The sequence below is a fragment of the Melanotaenia boesemani genome, chromosome 13 (assembly GCF_017639745.1).
Source record: "Melanotaenia boesemani isolate fMelBoe1 chromosome 13, fMelBoe1.pri, whole genome shotgun sequence".
NCBI classification, from domain to species: Eukaryota; Metazoa; Chordata; class Actinopteri; order Atheriniformes; family Melanotaeniidae; genus Melanotaenia; species Melanotaenia boesemani.
In genome coordinates this window covers 9,868,574-9,889,016 of record NC_055694.1, presented here as the reverse complement: position 1 = coordinate 9,889,016, position 20,443 = coordinate 9,868,574, and the positions used below count along the sequence as shown (strand labels likewise).

The 20,443-nt window shown below is 38.9% G+C and overlaps 1 protein-coding gene and 1 non-coding gene across 9 annotated transcripts; both read right to left on the bottom strand.

Annotated features, from left to right (window-relative positions):
- Positions 1–143: 143 nt before the first annotated feature.
- On the bottom strand, positions 144–19,773 carry LOC121651421 (protein kinase C-binding protein 1-like). Of its 8 annotated transcripts, none has more exons than XM_042003616.1 (22): positions 19,744–19,770; positions 18,057–18,244; positions 17,725–17,960; positions 12,707–12,777; positions 11,975–12,138; positions 10,305–10,535; positions 9,775–9,888; positions 9,546–9,638; positions 9,264–9,351; positions 9,122–9,177; positions 8,959–9,036; positions 8,732–8,847; positions 8,144–8,619; positions 7,927–8,055; positions 7,660–7,806; positions 6,860–7,372; positions 3,521–3,979; positions 3,269–3,420; positions 3,085–3,165; positions 2,927–3,005; positions 2,560–2,799; positions 144–1,268 (listed from the first exon to the last, which is right to left on the bottom strand). In XM_042003616.1, the coding sequence occupies exons 3-22, from the start codon at positions 17,736–17,738 to the stop codon at positions 1,096–1,098; spliced, it is 3,474 nt and encodes a 1,157-aa protein (XP_041859550.1). In that variant the 5' UTR covers positions 17,739–17,960; positions 18,057–18,244; positions 19,744–19,770; the 3' UTR covers positions 144–1,095. The 8 variants fall into 8 exon arrangements, with proteins under 8 accessions (XP_041859550.1, XP_041859555.1, XP_041859551.1 ...); XM_042003621.1 differs by having other exon boundaries at positions 10,305–10,457; XM_042003617.1 differs by having other exon boundaries at positions 10,314–10,535; positions 19,744–19,769.
- On the bottom strand, positions 19,327–19,399 carry trnak-cuu. Its single transcript has one exon. It is a non-coding gene; the product is annotated as a tRNA-Lys (tRNA).
- Positions 19,774–20,443: the final 670 nt, after the last annotated feature.

The following is a 20,443-nucleotide window of genomic DNA, read 5'->3' as shown; positions in this document are numbered from 1 at the left end:
AAGAAGATCGGTGATGAATTTATGGTTAACGACACTATAATAAAATAAAAGGGCCCGGGGACCAATGAAAATTTAAACTGATTATTTTTTATGTATCAGGAAAGTTTGTATTTTCACTTATTTAAGCACCAATTAAACACGAACATTTTTCACAGGGCCATTTATTGTATGTACAATATATAAACGAGAACAAGACACAAGCTTAACACGAACATGCTCACAGGAAATATCTGGCCATAATTCAGTTTCTTATCACGTCTACCCAGTTCTTAGATACAGTCCGACCAGAATTTACATCAGATTTTGGTAACCAACTACACAGAAACTTCACTCAGAGCTGACATTCACGTGAAGTCATTTATTCTCAAATAACTGTTTTAGACACATAAAAATGTGATCTCAATAAACATACTATAAAAACATAACACTATAAATATTGTTCAGGTATCTTCTTACAAAAACTTTGTACAGTTTAAATTTTTTAGTCTTTTTAATAAATCAGTTTTTTTTAATGTGGGGCTATACAACATGGAACTACAATACAAAACTGGTATTGACAAAAATGCCACCACTGACAGGACATGATGGATTGAAATGCAATCTTTAAAACTGTTACTTTGAAAACACCTTGGTTCAAACTTAAGATGAAACTCGTGTGAGTTAAAATATCGAATGGCACTGTAATGAAAGTATCACCTGTTGAAGGCTGTTTCATTTGTTTTGTCTCACAATATGGAGAACAATAAACAAAACAAAACAGCAACAAAGTACTTTAGAGCAGCATTAAAAGTGATAATGTATAAAATATTCTGTAGGTGGACACAATCTTATCCAGGGCTGTAAAAGTAGTAACAGAGCAAGAACACAAAACTACATTATGAAAACATATAGACTCACATTTTATTTTTCAAGACAAACTACTTTCACATAGTGAATTGACCTGAACACAGATGTGGAAACCGATAATGAGGGGTAAACCAAAAACTGTCCACCAAGCAGATGCACAAATGGGAATGGAAACAAATGATTTGTCAAAGTGGTGCGGACCTTCAAGCACCAAGTTCAACTGCACAGATTGTGTCTGTAGTGTAGCGGTTAGGTCACAGTAACACCAGCACTGTCCTTGCTTTTGTCTATATATGTGGGAGAGTTGCTTTTGTCTGATATTGATCCCATGCCTGAGGGCTGTGTGACAGGAGAGTGGCCTGATGGTTTGACCAAAAGGTCAGAGTTGGGCTCTGACTCTTGCTCCTGCTGCGACGCTGTGGCTGGAAGAAAGAGCAAAAATAAAAATTAGAGAACACGGATAATGACTTCTCATCCCATTTCATCATCTTCAAAGTGAGACTAGAGTCGGTTAACAGGTCACCAGATTATTTAATAATCATCTGACTTGCTGCAAGAGTAGAAAGAAAAAACACTCATTAAGATTTTGAAGGAAAGGCCTTTTAAAAGGAATTTATCTTAAATTAAAACTAAGATTAGATCACATCAGATTTGTGAGGGAAATTACACAAAATTTTGAAGATAAATCCAGGAAAATATATTTGTAAACTAAGACATGCACTATACATTATTTATAGGATGGCATATAATTTTTTATATACCAAACGTTGGACACATACTTTGTGAAACACCAAACAAAACTATAATCCAATAATTTTATCAAATTTGTTTCTTCTCCTGTCAATGGAAGCATTTATCATACTGTTACCCAAGCAACTACATGTTATATTCCAACTATTGCAACCCAGATGGTGCAACCTTACTGCCACGGTTCCTATGTGTCACATAGCATTTTCCTTTTGAGTTATAATGTGTGATGAGCCACAAGCTCTGAGACAAGAGCCCTAATACTATTCCATTTTAAATATACTTGCAGACAACATGTTTTTAAAACCAGTTCTCACTGTTTGCCACCCTTGAGCATCAAAGTGTCATACATGGATCTACAACAGATACAAGTTGCTTTATTAAAAGCAGCTGCCAGTAGGTTAACTTCTACACATACCATCATCTTACCCAGTTGTACAAGCACTTTGGTCAGAGGTGTATGAAACTGAGAGCAGTCATTTCATGTTGCCTGGTTCTCTTATTTTTGGGTTATCCTCTTACCTTAAAAGCTCTCCCAGCAGCACAGGCCACTTTGCCCAATGTCAGAATATGGCTCTCTGAGCTAGGCACCTTAGCAGCCCATGAAGCCCTCCATTTTAAACTTATCAATCAAGATAAGTAGCAAAACTTCCTTTCCTTCATTGGTGACCCCTATCAGTAATATGATCTATTTTATAGATCATAACATTTGATTTTCATACAGGTTGATTAATTTCTCTGAAACATCTACCAGGGTACATCAGATGTCCACTTTTCCTCTTTATTTTCCCCCTTATTTCTCCATGTACCTGTGTACTCTGTTATTGCTCCAGTCAGTTATTTTGTAATTTTATTTTCGACTGTCCTGAATTGTTTTCATTACTAATTATTAATTTCTTAATTAACAGTTGCCTTTTTTTTAATCTAAAACTTTGAATCTTTGTATGCAGTAGAAATGTTTGCTACCTGACTGAGTGCATGACTTCATGTGTTCAGGCCAGTGAGCTTGCTGGCAGGGGTAATCGCAGTAGCTGGTATTCCAGCAGCAGTAGAATATGGCCTCCTTCCTGCAGTTGGCGCACCACTGCTTCTTTTTGGTCTCATCCACCGCCTGCTGTTTCTCCACCTCCATCTGCTTTTTCACCTCAGCCACCAAACGTTCCCTTTCCTGCTCCAGGCTCTGTCTCATCTCTGCCATTGTCAGCTCTGCAATAAATAAAAAATAAATCAACTTCAGACTAATTTGATATGTCAAAGAAAAATGTCAGCACTGGTTACAGAAGAGCACAAACGCAGAACTATGGCGAAATATTCCTAGAGGCACAGAACTTACCCAGATTGTGCTTCATCTCTGACAGCTCTTGCTGATGCAGCCACTGGAGCTTCTCAATCTCGATTCTTAGCCGTCGAATCTGTGGTAAAAAATAGAAAGCAGTTAAACTTGACTATGAATACATTATCACAATAACCACTTACTTGAATGTGGTTTACCTCTGCAATTGTGTTTCCAGATGTGCTTTTGGAAAGATCATTGTAGATTTCAGTCATTGTCCCCTTTATTGTATCCATGATCTGCAATTTGTCACATTAAAACCAAAACATATCATCTTAACTTTTTTAATACCAACAAAGAACTATTATATTAATCAGAGGGCTGAGTATTTTTTTTTCTTACTTTGCTTGTGTATTTGGCTATATCAGCTGCTACATCTGCTGAGACTGTAGGGATTTGCAAGTCTCCAGACAAGAAAGAGGAGCTGGCAGATGTGGCCTGGCTGGCCGTTGATAAGGATGCACTGTGAGGTGGGTCTTTTTGTTGCACTGCAACTGATGCAGGAAGGAGAAATTAGAAGAGAATAAACATCTTTAATACACCTTTTCCTTTGTCACGATCCATCAAGATGAATTTGTGTTCTGGTGCATTTACCTTTGACTGCTTGTCTGGTCTGGTAGCGAGTGCTGGTGGAGTTCTGCTGTGACTGCAGCTGCTGTGGACTGCGTGTCTGCACCTGACTTTGGGTCTGCATGTTCATAGCTGACTGCTCTCCTTGTTGCTGCTGCCTCTGCACTTTCTGCATGTGCCACTTCTGGGACGATGTCTGAAACTTGGTCGGACTCCACACAACTGCCTGCTGTACAGCCTGAGCAGTCTCTTTAGGCAGCAGTGGGCGCTGTTTTTTCACAGCTGCAGGTGCTGTGGATGTTGTGGAGACAAGAGAAGGGGCACTGGCAGGGCCACTGGTAGTTGTGGTGGAACCCTGCTGACCAGATGCTGCAGTGGAAACAAGGTTGAGTGCTGCTGTGATAGAAGTTTGCAGAGAGTCTTTGAGGCTGGAAGCAGCTTCTCGTGTTGGTGCGACTGATGCAGCAGATGAAGGGAGTTTACCTGCAGAGAAAGAAATAGTTATTGTTCATTAAGGATGAGGCATTTTGGATTTCTAAACAAGAAGATAAACAGAAGAAGCTGACAAAGCTACAAATTAACTCTTCACTTAAAAAGTATTCAGACAATGTGAAATAAATGCTTTGTTGGATGTATTTCTGGTCATTTACTATGCATTTTGTTATCCACAAAGTTTGTAAAATGATAAAAATGGTTGTATTCTTGGTATTACTGACATGACGGTATAGTAAAGTTAAGTTTAGTTAAAATTTAAGATATATTTAATTTTACTTCAAGAGGAGAATTGTGCCCAGTTTGGAATAACATCTTTTTGTAAAAGTCAGTCTTCTTCAGTTTGGGTTGTTATTATTAAAAATGTGATATTTAGTAGAATTAATTATTTCCATGAAATGTGAAGTGCTCTCTGTGCCACTGGGTCCCATGCAATTAGGAACATTTTCCACCCCATACAAGGAGCCAAAGTCTGTCTTAACTTAATCAATGCACAGCACTTCTTTGCTTAACTACTGACTTATCCAGATGTTGGAAATTCTTGTATTTTTTCTGATGACTCCTCAGTGTAAAGTCACCAGTTGAGCATGCTGGGTTTTCCCAACCTACACTGCATCTTCTTTCCATTTTTATGACATTTTTGTCGCTGATTATCATATAAAAAATTGTGGTCAATGATTTGTTTTTCACTGTTCACTATTCTGCACATTACAGAAGCTAATATAGAAAAAAGGTTTAATACACATAGACCTAAAGAGCAGGTGGGTCACGTGTGATGTCCATGCTTTTTCTCCATTTTCTTCTCAAAATCTTATAATCCCCTCTTACAAGTCAGTGGGCTCGTTTTCATTTAGCCTAAAACTAAATTAAAGAAAGAGAAGGCTCAAAATACTCTTGGTAAAATATTAAAGTCAAGCAGCTCACAATTAACAATTCAGTTCTTTATCAAGATGCCATTAAACCACTGAGAGATCTACAAAGAGATCCAAACATTAAAATTGCACCACTCAACCCTTAACAAATGGGGGAAAAAACTGAAATGGTGATGGAGACAGGTGATTTCTTTTACCTAAAATAAATTTTATATGTACAGAGAGGAAACTTTTATGCAAAAGAACTAATTATCTCCAATAACTGATCAGACAGTTATTTAATAATAGTGACAGTGTGAGTAAAAACGTGATGGTTAACAGTTGCAAAGTGAAAGAAGATGGAAAACAGCGGTTACACAACAACTCATATATCTGGCAGTATTATGAAACAGATCCACTTTTAAGTTTCACGTGTAAAAAAAAAACTAATTCTGAAACTAGAAGTACTTACAGCGCTTACATCTGGCATTGTAATTTTATTTGCCTATAATTGTGGGCATTATCATCCTAATGATTGTGGGCCGGCAGTAATCCGGATCACCCCCAAAATCTAATGACTTGTTCCTTATTCCATTTGTGAGATTTCCTGAAAATTTAATCAAAATTCATCCATAACTTCTTGAGTTATGTTGCTAACAGACAAACCAACACAGATGAATGTGTGACTTCTGCCTTGGGGGAGGTAATTATGTGGGAGGCCAGCTGATGACTAAACCTAAACAAATTTATGCACTTGCGGAAACAAAGAAAAGAAGCTTTACAAAGTTTTCATAACAAGTAGAAGCTGTGGCTAACTGTTGCACAAAATGGCATCAAGACTTTTCTCTTTTAAATCTGCACTGTTCGGACTGGGATGACTGCTGGCAGCAAATTAGGAGGAATCCCACACCAGAACAATTTATTCTAAAGAAAAAGAGTTGAGAGCCCTGCTGAAAACTCAGATGTCATTTTATTAGCAGTTACTGTACTCTCGCACATCCTCTTTTTAATTTCAAACTATTTCTCTCAAATAAATGTGGCAGTCATATTCAACTACCCCACCCTAGCAGTTTTAAAAAGAAATCAGCTAAACATCTGCAGCCTTAATAAGTAAAAATAAAATCATTACTAGGAGATCCTCCATGTGGGAGGCTACTGCTAAAATTAACAGTGAGGTCGGCTTAGATTTATTGTGGCTTCTTGTTCTGTAAACATTACATAACCAGTGCGCAAATAACAGGCACTGAGAGGAGGTGCACAACTGAGAATGGAGGAAGCAAAACATTAACAAAAAGGTCAGTGTCTTTAGACGCCCTCTCCATAAATGTTGTTAAAGTCACTTTCAACAATCTGAGCCTGTTATTTGCAAATACAAGAACATTTATTATGCCATGGATATTTGCATGATTAGATTAGATAACATTGCATCCCTCTCATTGTGTTCTCATTTAAAAACAGGTCTGACTGCAAAGATTAGTTGTGAAGTGAAGAAATGGCAGCAGTTGAAAAATTCACTGAATATTCCTTTAAATGAGCACCACCAGTCCCGAAGCGCTTGTCATGACCTCCACATTCCCTAGTAACTGATATTATGAGATTCCACACAGTAGAAGCTGAAAGTGTTTGTCTACCTTTTTTTTTTAAAGTCATTCTTAAAAAAAGGTTTAAAAACTGCTAGAATCTCAGGAATTTTAACCAGCTGATAATCATGACTCACACTTCATGTCAGGTCTGAACAAAATATTTAAGACTTAAGAGTTAGTGATGTTTTGTAGATGTTACAAAAATAAGCAAATGTAAGCAAGAGTATGAAGAAACAGGACACCACTTTGATGCCAAAACAGTTGGAAACATTTGGTGAATAGGTCATAGTGTACTGAAAAGCAGTTTTGACTGGTTCACACCTGCACTTTACTGCATGTGTGCTCCAACATCATAAGGACTTAATCCCCTACCAGTTGCCTTAGAAGTCATAAAGAGAAAATCAGCATAAGAAGATGCAGCTGATTAGTAGCCTCACCTTCTGGCTTGCCAACATTAGACTCTTTGTGAGTTTTGGTTGCAGAAGAGCCTGCCTCTCTTCTCGCTCTCTTCGAGTCACGGCCTCCATGTTCATCTCCAAGGTCAATCACAAGCTCTCGTTCAGAATCAGAATCTTGTTCAGCCACTGTTGTGACAGCCGCTGCTTTGCCGTCCTCTGAGGCTTTAGGCTTGTCAGCTGGGGGCTGAGATTGGGGTGTTCTGGGCTTGTCCTGCAGATCTTTATCTGGACCATTGCTGCCCTGTTTCTCTTTTAACAAGAGTTCAGGGGTGGCTTTATCCCCTGGCCCTGCAACTCCCTCCTTATTCTCTCTCTCTGTGCTTGCTTTAGACCTCTTTCTTTCGGCTTTGTCCTTGTCATCCTGGGCAGAGCTCTTTGGCTTGTGTTCCTCGTCACTGATATACTCGCTGTCACTTGAGTCAGATTTCTCAGAGTCTTCAGAGTCACTGTGATCCACATCTTTATAAACGTCCTCAGAAATTTCATCAATTCCTGTGTGAAGAAAACGTAGATTCCTTATTTTTCTTATTGTAATATAATTTCTATTAGAACAGAAAACCCAAATCATTAAGATTTTCTTTGGATAATTAAATGACAACCTAAAGCACCCCTTCCCCAAACGCCAACAGTCACACAGTGCCAATATTAAACAGATCTGTTGACTGAATCCAGTCTTTCTTTAGTTTGAAGTCTAAATATCAGAAAATTGTCACTCTTCTCTTTATTTTTTGTAAAAGGCCAGTGAACAAATCAATTAAAACTGATAGATGTATATGTACCGAGTTGTGCCTTGCAGCTTTCAATAGTTTTGTCCAGACTCCTGATGGGTCTCTTTGGGGTCGCGACAGCAGCTGGTGGAGCTTGTTGCTGTTGCTGTTGCACAGTCTCACTCAGCTCCTTCAGATCCATTTCAGCCTTGACTCGATCTAAGAGAACAAGTTTGATTCAGTCATAAATATTCTCTATGAATTAACTTGCATGATACTGATGATGGCATTTCGATTGTTAGCCTTTGGGATGGTAAAATATTTATTAGCAGTACTAACCCAGGTTAAGATTAAGGATGCCGCCTGTCCCTGCAGTTCTTTCCTGCTTGGGCACCAGTCCAGGGTTCGAGGGCTTCGGACTGCCCGTCGTATTGCCAGCCGGACCCATCTTCCCTGAGGCGGGAGATGCTATGATAAAAAGACAAATAAAGAACATACAGGTTAGGGATGTTGTTTCAAAGTGGCATCAGTGCACCGACAGCAGAAAGAAATTTACCAGTGCAGTCCATTGATTCCTCTCCAGTGCTGTAGTGGAGCGCAGGATTCCTGCTGACCTTCTCCAGATCTTGCTCCCCATCGGACCCTGTGTGAACTGAGGAGTTGGTGCTCATAGGAGATCGAGGCATGTCCGTCACGGAGACCCGCCGACTCATACCACTGGGGGTGGAACTCTTGCTGAGGATCATCTTAGGAGATGAGGTCATGTCAAAGTTGAAGCGAAGTTTATCCGCTTTCTCTGATTTCACTGTCCCAGCATTGGGGTTGGACGGGTCCAGCAGCATCTGTAGCTGGTTGTTGGGTGTATAGGGAGTGCGAAAGGGCGCGTAGTTAAAGACACCAAACTTCTTGCGAATATTTTCCACATAGACCTCCATTTCTTGCATGGCACTGTTGAAAATGCTCTTTGTTTTCTTCACAGAGAAAGGGATCTCTTTAGACATGAGGTAGCAGTTGTTGATGGGAACCCAGGCCCTGCAAAGAACACAGAGCAGAATAAAATCAAGATTAATTTTGGTTATATTTTCCTTAATCAACTTCAATTCTAAGAGATACTGTCTTCTAAGGGGCCCAAAATTGATCTAACCTGTCATGCTGCCCAAAGAAGCGTGCATCTACTTGCCCATCCTTTTCTCTAAGTGCTTTTGCTGGCCAAAAAGGAAAACCCTTCAGCTTAGCCCAGACCAGCAGGTGGGGCTGACTCTATTGAAGTAAATGCAAAATGTTACAACAAAGTGATTCTCACATCTGGAAACCAACTAAATATGCATAATTCAGTAGAACTATGTTACATAAGACAACATAAATACATACACATGGCTCACAAAACCAGTTGTCCCTTTTTTGGCATGAAGACAGGTAGCACTCTGGACACACCTCAATTTCATTCATCTAAAAGTTCATTTTAAAGAGCAGGGTTTAAATTCATCCAGCATTTTAATGTGTTTACAAAAATGAGTTATGATAGTTCTGTTACCTCATGTTCACAGATCTTGACAATGACTTTTGCAGTAGCTGTTAATTTGTGATTACCTGGAACAAAGTCATACATATATATTACATTTTGTTCATACATGTGCACAGTAAAAGAAGTATTTATATTTGTCAAAGTGGCAAACCTCCATTATAGATGATGCAGTTGTGCAAGATCCATTTCACATCAGCAAGAAAAGCCTCAGTGCAGCCATACATTTTCTTTTTGACGTTCTATCAAAAAGCAAAAATAAAATCAAGGCCTAAAAATTACAGAGAAAATATTCAGCTGTCCCAATATTTGCATTTTCCACAAACTGGCTCATCTTCAAACCTCAGTCTTCATTGCTAAAATTTAACATTTTACTTTACTCTGATTCTGCTTTTGCCTTCAAAAGCACGTTAAATAAAAATAAATTTATGAGTACCTTCTCTAAAGTACTAAGGTCCATGGGGTGGAAGATGTATTCTGCATAATCCGGATGCTGTTCCAGAGACACGGGCTTCTGAAAAGGCTCTGTCTGCTCAGATGAGGCGAAAATAAAATGTACAAACAGGTTTAATTGTTGCATTTGGATGCCTCATCTCCTGGATGTATCTGCAAAACTTCTCTGTATGAAGATAAAAAAAAAAATAAATAAAAAAAACACCCCTTACCCCAGGCTGTTTGATCTTTTGGAGTGCAAATTTCAGCAAGTAGGAGAGCTGGTCTATTGTTAGCATTGTCATTGCCTTACTCTGGGTTTCAATGCATTCAGCAACTGTTATTTTCTGCAACAAAAAAGGAGACTTATTCATTAATCATTATTATACGATTATTATTATACAATCTATATAACAAGCAAAAGGAATGAACACAGGTTAAATGTTTAAGTTTACAATAAATGCTCTGTTTTAGCTTGTGCACATTAAAAACATGCAACTAGAAAGAATTCCACAGAAACTCTCTGTAAATGTAAAGAAGCAGGTTATTCCGCTCTCATAGATACCAGTTATTGTTGCAAAAGGTGTCACACCATATATCAGGTATCAGGCCAAAAATCTACAGATTTTTTTTCTGCATCTGCCACAGACTAAATCAGGTAATTACACTAATTTATTGCTTCTGTGATTCAAGCTGCTCGTGCAGCTTCGGTGCAACATTTCTTTCAGTCAACTACATATAGTTGATTTGTGCACACACATACATAAGATACCTCACACTCTGGACAGAACCAGTCGCCCTCGGGCTCGGCTGGCAGTTTGAGGCACTTGGCGTGGTACACCCTGGGGCAGAGCTCACAGCAGAGCACCTGACCCTCGCGGTGGCACAGCCAGCAGTAGAAGTCATTCCTGCCGTCCTGCGGTACAACATCAACAGGGTCTGTGGTGAGTGCTGGCTGCTTCATATAGTAAAAGGGACCATGTCTTAGCTCTGACTGAAATGCAGGCAAGAGAAACAGGGGGGCAGGTTTCAAAAACACGCAGGAACACAAAAAGGTGCAGTGCAACAGAAACAAGGCAGCATTAAGGTGGGGTAAGAAGCATACGGGGTAATAAAAACAACATAAAGGTGTTTTATGCAAATAAGTAGTGTATTTGAACATATTTTACATGGAGACTACAACTGAAATCAATACTACCTAAAGACAAAGTAGAGAGTGAGCTACAGCTTAGCTCACCCCTTTTCTGACACTAATTGAAATGCATGATGTGGTTCTCTGGGAGGTATCCAGTGGTATCTTACTGATGTGATGTTACTTGATTATTTATTATCAGCTAAAATTTAGCTTACACAAGGTGCTCAATTTCAGTATTAGTGCTAAAAGTTGATCTACAGAGAAGCAAAACATGCACTCTTTCGTCGTTTGAAATCAAATGTCTGTCACAACAGTGAAAATCATCTTTTAATATCATGCAAGGGAAGCCTGGGAAGAAAAATCACTCAGTACAAAACTGATACCAAAGCACCGAAAGATAGGAAACCCAAATACAACTAAATAGCTGGACTTAAATGACCAGAAGTGATTATATATATATATATATATATATATATATATATATATATATATATATATATATATATATATATATATATATATATAAAAATTTAAAAAAGGGTGTTTGAGTCAACCATCCATTTATAACTCAGCTAAAACCAGTTCACTTACAACTGTAGGTCACACCTTGCTTGCCTACAGAGTTTTTTTTATTTATTTAATCTTTTATTATTATTTCTCTTTGTCCAGCTCATTTCATTATTCTTTCTATTGAGGTGGTTTGGGACCAAAAATTTGTACTGATTATTTTCCATTTTCACCTATACTGTTTCTAAAGACACTGAAGCAAGTAGGACGTCGGTCCGTTAACAGAGAGATGTTGCTACAGGCAGTAAATTAACCCTGTTTTGTATCATTCTTACAGCTTATGTTGAGGCCATCAGTGTTTACACTGGGATTTGTGGTAAATAGTTGTGCTGCAAATGTGCTCATCCCATGAACGGTCACTATGCAGTTACACTACAGGTCGTCCTTCTTTTGCGAAGAAAGTGATAAGAGTTAAATAAAAAGGTTTTTACAGTTCCTGTCACATTGATACCAAAACATGGCAAATAAAAAAAGCACCTTTGGCCTATCTTTGGATTAAAAACTAAATGGACCAGAGCATCCTGACAAATGACCAGCTGTCCCTCAACTTGCAGCTTTCCAAAGCCAGATTCAGAAACTGCCCCTTCTTTCCAAAACTAAATGAGAGAAACTGAAAATGTACAGTCCTCCGTTCTCTACAACAGCCAGCTTTTTACCCTGCCTGATCAAATCACACCCAGCAGCTTCGGAGAACGTGCCAGGTTTTGAAATGAGCATAACAGAGCCCTTACCTGGTCTTTGTTGTTACAGTTCACGGCCCCTGGCTTTTTCTTTTTCTTGAGAGGGCTGGGGGAGGTATCTGAGGGAGAGTGTCCATTGGAGGAATGGGTGGGACTTGATGCCTTTCGCTTCTGTGGTGCCACTGCTCTTTCTGCTGACCCTGGTGGATCAGGCACTGGGTGCATACAGAGAATCACACAGCAGGAGGCTTGCATCATTCATAGAACACAACTCCAATGCTTAAAAGAAAGGAGCAATGACAGAAATTCAACTAGTCCTAGAATAAATTATGGAAAAATAATCTACAACAGATTATTACATTCACTTCATATTCTAACAATGTTTATGCAGTAATAAGAAAAGGCAGACACACACTTTTCAGTATCAGCAAAGCAACATAGTTGATTTAGTTTGTATTTGGTAGCAATGATTCATTTAATGTAAAATGGCAACAGCAATCACAATAATATCTTAAATAATTGTTGAAAATACTGCTTAAATATATCAAATCCCCACTTGATCATGGCTTGAAGGCTTCGTCTTAACTAATCTGACACCCTTTGAGTTGATTCTTGACACAAACAGGCAGACAATCAGTCATAATGGACTACTGTTGCAATGCAAAGAGCACAAAGAATAATTCATTTGGTTCTGATATAAAAATTTATAGTAAATAACATTGATGTTTTTTGAAACGAAGAGGTCTGGCTTCTAATGAGAGCTACACGGCCTTATAGACTTACCTTTAGATCGCACAGAAGCGTCCATCCCCTCTACCACATCAGACTCTGTCTTTATCTCCTCCTCAGCCAGACTGCAGAGCAACGAACATGAGCACACAGACACACAGGAAGAGGGGCAAACACAAAGTCAGAGAGGGTGTTCAGAAACCATATCAGCGTAACAGTAAACAAATGGAACACCACCTAAGGCACCCTGGTCCCTGAGGATCTGTCAATAGGGACGCTGTTGGTTTGCATTGCTTTTGTTTTCACTTGATTTTACCACATCTTTGAGTTTTGAGGCTGAGGTTCAAATCATTTCCATATTTTCAGTGACAATCAGGTCTAAAAATGTTCTTTATGCTCCAAGAGAGAGAGAATGGAAACAATCACCATGGCAACACTCCTCTCTGCTAAGCACAAGTTGATATTCACAACAACACGTAGGGCCATTTAGCCAACATCATCATGCATCTCTGTTCTTTTGGAGACTGAAGTTAAGACATTTTAAGGCCAGTCCTGGTCTTTGCACTATGCTTTGTTTATGACAAATGGTAAATAATCCTCTAGAAACAACAGTGGGAGTTGGCCCGTGACACTGAAGGGATAGACTCTCATGACAATTAACAGTATATGCTTCTAATACCTTTTAAACCCCTTCAGTAACAACAGAGTTCTCCCAAATGACTTGGTCTCTTTCCTGGAGACCAACAGCATCCTACTAATAATCTTTAGACCATAGTGTGTCTCAATATTCTTGGCCTAGATCTTCCCCAAAAACATGATTAAAAATCTGTAACGTCTGGACCACAATTAATTACAAAGATATACAACATTCAAACCTATAAAAGTTTCTCAGCTCATAGCCAAAAGTATCAGTCTTCTTTGCCACTGGGTTCACAAGCTAATACTAATTAATATAGCAATTGAATCCAAAAGAGAAGAAAACACGAAAGAAAAAAAAAAGTCTGATGTCCTAGTCTTTGCTCCTGCAAAGCAACTCATTTCCTCTGAGGAACAAAAAACAATGAGTATAAAGAAGGTCTGGCAATAAATGAAGGTCTTTTGAGTTTTTGGCTCCTCCTTTGTCAGAGCAACAGAGGGCCTCGTTCCAAGGATGTACCCTTTTTTCACAAACTAAGAGAAGAAAACCCTCCTGTGAACCCTGGTAGGTCACACACATACACACCAATGCACAGACACACACTTGACCAGTTTATAGTGCTAGCTGCAGCTCTGTTTTCTAGCTAATATGATGGGTTTTCAGGCTACATCTAAAAAGGTCAACCACATTTGAGTGTAAGGGTTGGTCTCTTCTTTTTTTCCCCCCCTTCTGAAACTAAAGAATGCTCCACACACCGCCATCTTCCATCCTTAAGCAGACATAACAAAGTTAAGCACGTCAGATTACTGATAGAAAAATCCTCACACCCCGAATGCCAGACACGACATGACAAACCAAACTCTAAAACAAGCACAGATGTGATCACATCAGCTCATAAATCTGTGGTCCTTTAAATTCAACAAGCCTTGTTTTTTGATTTTTCCCCATGTTCTAAATGCAGTTCTCTGTTGTGATCAGAAAACTGAAACAGAGAACAGAAACATAACTTGCATTGTCTAAAAAATGTCAGTCAAAGGCTTGGTGAAGTTTCTTCAAAATAAAATAAAAAAATAAAAAAGGCTCATGGGTATCATGTTTCAGCTTGCCAACAGTCTTGCATGCATGCACAGAGACACACACACACCCCTTCAGGGCCTTCCTGTTCCGGACTGAGTGAACAAACAAGGCCCACATGAAAACAAGAAATCGTTTGCCAGGTCAGTCTGATATGTGCACCACAGACCTGAAAAGAGAGAACATTTGCTACTCTGTAGCGCAGGGCTGCCACACAAGTCCCACAACCCTGTTCCATATAGCTACTTCATATCAATGACAAGACATAACTGAAACTACACACAGGCAGGATGACCAATAAAAAAAAAAAAAAGATATGATGATCCAAAGGGCATTCTCAGTTCTGGAAATATGATCCATCACACAAGGAGTTAAACAAATAAATCCTCAGCAGATTCTGAGATATAATCCAGAGAAATCAGGTTCAAGAAAACACTCACAGTATCTCCCTCTGTAAGTACTGTAGAACCTGATGGACAAAAAGGAAACAACACTGAGTCTGTGCCTTCAGATTCCACTCCTGTGAGAGACGAGCAGGGTTCTCTCGTCACAGAAAATGGAGGCCACAGCTTTCTCCCCTCCCCCCTCTCCCCCATCCCCCACTCCAAGGCTCAGACTCAGGCACTGGCACATCCATGCAGGAGAACCGGAGAGATCTGTGGAGTCCAACATTTAAGGAAAATAAACACATAAATACACAAATATGTCAGGACAAACCTTTGTGGCCAAATAAAGACACAGAGGAGAAAACACACAGAGGAGTCACAGGAAAATCCAGCAGAGTGAGAAGCACTCGTCTGTTTTGTTTGTTTTTTTCCTCCTCATGTCTTCGATCTTGGCTTCCCTCCTCTTTGAACATGGCTGTCGTAGAATAATTAGATGTAATTTTCAGGAGAGAAACCCAGCCTGTAAAACAACTGCCAGATCCTGACAAGGCTATTCTCTATACATCAAAGATGACTCAGTTTTTACATATTAAACAGATTATTAGTCAAAAAACACGCCCAACGTAAACACTTTACTGCACCGAAACTGCCACTGAAAACACCTGCGATTTAAAACAATATTAATACAAATAATAAGGCTGCCAAACAAAACCCCAAGAGAAAGTACTTGGTTTGTAAATGGCTAAACAACTCACAAGACGAATAATTACAGCAGACAAATGAAGAAATCTCTATTACTGACGTTTTCATAACAACTGAAACTGATTCTTACATTTCATTAAATAATGCTTTATACAACATTAAGACGCCTGCTCTAGCATGACTAGCATGACTTCTAATCATTCATTGACAGTACATACAGTGAATGCTGTAAAAAAGAAAGATTTGACCTGGTTTTTATATAAGTCTGTGCAGGGTGAATCAAAGATGGCTGTGGAATTTTCCAGAAGGCCCTTGCTCTCCCTGCTGTTCTCCCTCTGATTGTCAATCTTTAACCTCAACTCTCACTGCAATTGGCTGGAGGGCCAACAGGCTGGAACATTATTGGTCGGCTGCGCTATGCCACACAGATCACAGTGTGCAGGCTCCCCTCTTCCTCTTAAAAGCAGTTTTGCTGCAATGCAGAGGTTTCCCCCGCATTAGACGGTTTATTTTTCTTCACTTTAGCTTGCCCTTCTCGATTATGATGGGATAAACCAGCAGGGATTTTAAAAAGGCCTTTGGGGAGACTAGATTTGTGGCTGTGATGCATAACCTCAGCGGCTCTGCTACTCAACATCTGTCACCCTGTTTATAGGCTGCATTGCCTCAGAAAGAGGCCCTAAAACTGTGTTTCCAACACCGAGCCATTATGCACCGCTGACATATTTAACTATCAATGTAACATTTATACTACACCCTCATTTGGCTAACCTGGAGTACTAAAACTTAACTTTCAGTTTTGCTTTTACAATGAGCGCTTAGAGGGAAGACTGATTGTAATGATACTATTTTCTGCTTTTCATGTAGATGAAAAAAAACCTTGTATCAGTCTATAAGAGAAAGAGATCATGCTTTGTTTCCCCCCACGCAGCTGAGTCTGCTATAATTGTGCTACATGACTTAACACAATGTACCGTCTTTGTTCTGACAAATACAGGATGACATCTCAGTTGAAACCAAGTTCAGAGCTACTAAATTTAAAGAGCTGTCATGCATTTGGTGATTATACATGAAATGTTGTACTTTTTAATGCAGTTCAAATCATTCATAAAGTGCTTTGGTTTTTTTCAGTTTAATTATATAGAATAAACCTCCCTTAATGTGTGTTTTTTTAAAGCATAATCCTGACTTTAAGACAAAACCTGCTGTTTTCTGTATGACTCATAATTCTGTTTTGTGCAAAAAAAAACTGGTACACTGCAGTTTCGGGAAGAAAAAACAAGCTAACATATTTTAGACTTCCAAACAGGAATACCTTTAAAATCCTTTCAGATGTTTTAATATCCTCACATAAATAGTCACATAAAATCTTGTTAAGTCTTACGCAGTTTCTTTGTCCTTCTATCTGATCTGTTAAAGGGAGGGTAAAGTTCTCCTAGAGGAGCTCTCTAAACACAAAATGGCTACTGTGTAACTGAGAACGGAGGAAGCAGTTTGACACTAGAGCTGAAGAAGCCTGAGGCAGTAACCTCAAGGCCTGTGACTCTAATTAGTGCTTCACAGCGTTTGAACAATTTATTTCTAAAGATTGCTTTGTGACAGAAGGGTTTAGTGTGTGTGCTTCCTCTGACCAGAACAATCTCCTTAAACATGTACAAAGTCATACAATCTTCAGTTTCTTTTTTTGTTTCTCTCTACACACAGGTCCTGCACTCTCTGCCATCTTATAAGCACATGTGCTACTCTTTGTATGTCTCCCTCTGGCCTGGCATGAGACAAGAAACCAGTACATAGCCAGTCCACTTACAAAGGGTACATAATATCCACCATCCACCTCCCCTCTTATGCCCACCCCCTGTTCTTTCTCTGCCAGGCTATAACACAAGTCTGCCACAACAGAAAGGAGATGTGGGTGCCATTTTTAAATCCAACTCTCTTTTGCATTAGAAAAAAGAAGGAAAAGGATTTGCCATGGTCCACCCTGCCTCCTGTATGGCAGCCTGGTTGTCTGGGGCACCCATGTGACCCTGAGACACAGAGAGAGAGCAAGGGTGAGAGTCGTTACCCAACCCCCCACCCTCAGCCCTGTGGAGTGCAGAGGCCTGACGAGGCCTCCAATCCACCCCAGCTCCTCCTCCTCCTGCACACTAAACTGACTTTAAGGAGTGTACATTCATCATTTGAAACCAACAGTCACCACAACAACAAGAAGAAAGCCATGTTTTTATCAGAAGGCTAAGATAAAAAAAAAAAAAAAAAAAGACAGAGCTTACCTCTGTGGATGCATGGCTGCCTGACACACTGTTATGTCAACACTTATAAAACATGGAGGACACTCTCAGCCCTCAGCCGGGGAAGGCTCCGCTCTTCAGGCAAGGCGATCAGGCCCCAGCGATGTTAGCCAGTCCCTGAATGGTCGCTTTCCTCACAGGCAAGATACAAGGCTGCACCTGATTGGCTGAAATGTTTCCTGAGTAATTATCTTTGTTCACTGCAGGCAGGGGCAGCACTGTGAGAGTCAGAGACAGGGGAAGAAAAATAAGCTCAGAGCTAGGTCTAAAACCACACAAATAGACGATTAAACAAGTATTTTTCACATACAAACCTTTGGTAACAATGCTTTGAAGCTTCCAAGGGTAGAATCTGATGGTAGCTGTCTCAGCTGAAGGCTGCTTAAGTGAAACTAGCAGCATGTAGAGTGTTAGAAGCAGGACACCATGGCTTCTCTGCACAAGCCTCCATTTTTTATGTGGAGAGGGCCTTTGTTTAAACTCCTCCCTCCCTCTTGGCTGTCTGTAGAGAGAGCAGAGGATATAGCTCTTCACCTATTTTTACAATTTAGTATACAAGAAAATAAAATAGGATTATACAGCTAAAATCATGAGTTATGTACAATTATTTGTGTTCATATGGTGTGTAGAGAAAACAATTAATAAATTGTTGAGATTGTTTTATCTTGTTGCTTAAAAACCTTTGTGTACTGAATAACAAGAGGACTGTGGCCAGTCACCCGACCGGTCAAATATGTGTAATGTCTAACAGTTTACAGTGAAATTAGATTTTAGTTTAATGTACATTTCCTAAATATGACTGAATGTTGTACTGATGATCATGTGTTAAACATAAAACGGATTAAAAAATGTTTTTGCTACTGCCCTCAGCTCAGTCTTCTATAATAAGGCTGCCTGTAAATTGAATTTTCTGAAGCTGTGAGTGTGCGCATTTCAAGTGCTTCTTTTAGTTCTGATGTTTCAAAAAGTGCCATATGTTGAATATTTTAAAGGTACTTTTCTGAATTAATCTACTCATACACCACATAGCTTAAATCCTTTAAAAACCTGCTTTTAGCCATTCCCTGGTGGAGGTTAGTCAATAAGGTTGATTATGACTGACCAGTGCCAGCTATAAAGCTGTGGAACAGCACTTGCAATGTAAATTAAATGTGCCCCCTTTGTCAACAGTTTTAAAACACAGTTCTCTTTAGCTTTTAGCTGCACTTACTGCTCTTAGTATATGTCAACACTTTTCATGAAACCTATTTTAAAAGGTATAATTTTGTCTTTTCTCCATTTACTTTTATGCCCTTTGTTTCTGCTTACTTGTTTTGGTTTTGATCTGTTGTTGCTGTTTACTACATTGTGTGCTTCATTCATTAATTCATTAGATAAGATACCTTTATTGGTGCTTTATGTACACTGATACACAAAAATTGTCAAATGAATAAAAATAATCAAAAAAAATATTTATTCTGATAATTTAATCAACATTAATAAACAGTTCAAACTACAATTAAATTATTTCATATTGGATAGTAAGTTTTAAACTACTGAAATATCGATGTATGCATTAAAAAAAAAAAAAAAAGGAAAAACAGTCGCCCAACGTGGGGCTCGAACCCACGACCCTGAGATTAAGAGTCTCATGCTCTACCGACTGAGCTAGCCGGGCCACGTCACACACCGCACACACTCATTATAAGACATTTATGAACCCGTCCTATTAATTAACGTGACTGTTCTGCTAAATTGGCTACTTACTTAAGGTTAAACGTTCCTTTAAAAGCACAAAATACTGTTTGGCCTGATTAAATAAAGATGTCGTGTTTAGGCATAAAAAGCTAAATAAAAAAATAAATATAAAATAAATAAAAAAAACGGTGACTTTATTTTCTTTTTGTGTGTAAGAGACCCCACGTTGGCTAAGGTAACTTTTAGTAATAATATCCTAAATTGATTAAAGTATGACATAACAAAGCAGAAACCTCCAATGCAACACATTTTTGGAAGGCTTACCGTCTCACGTCAGCGGTGCTCTGCACTCTCAAATGCGACTTCCGGTGTTATGCCGAGAACAGCATATCTGCCGATATTTGCATGCCCAGCGCGTGAACGCGCACAACTAAGCAAGCGAAATCTACTCGTGTCGTTGTCTGAGACATTTCACATCTAGAGTCGATGTAGCTTTTATTGTTGTTGTTTTTATGGCCAATAAATTACTTGAGAGCTGTACTTTAGTAATATTTAGAGTTATTCCACTGATTGAAACATTATTTATTCGCTTCTTTAGCTCATTTAAGAAGTGTAACTTTTTTCTGTCCACAGTGTTTTAGGCAGCGTTTCAATCACTTACGTATAATTAGCCCTTGACTGGTTTAAAAAAAAACAAAAAACCAAAAAAAAAACAGCTAAATCTTCCACTGAAATGACGCAGATTTTTTGTGCTGGTTATAAGTTTTATATGGTTTTTATGGCTCCCCATGTTTAATGGCTAGTGTTTCAATCAATCAGTCAAATTTAATCTAATCTAAGTGCTAGACAGAGATCAAAACAAGAATAAAAACATAAATATCACAAGTTTCTCATTATAAATTATAAATATCACAAATTTCTCAAGTGACACCACTATCATGTGTCAAAGGCTGATCTGAAAAAATGGGTTTTCAGTCTTCCTTAAACAGGGGCAGGGGTAACATGTAAGTGACATGTAAGGAAC

Excerpts from the sequence above, each read along its gene's own strand:
- LOC121651421 (XM_042003616.1), bottom strand. Across the intron at positions 9,639-9,774 it reads AAAAGATCAAACAGCCTGGG|ACAGAGCCTTTTCAGAAGCC; the intron begins GTAAGGGGTGTT and ends TCATCTGAGCAG. Across the intron at positions 8,056-8,143 it reads GGAATCAATGGACTGCACTG|CATCTCCCGCCTCAGGGAAG; the intron begins GTAAATTTCTTT and ends TTTTTATCATAG.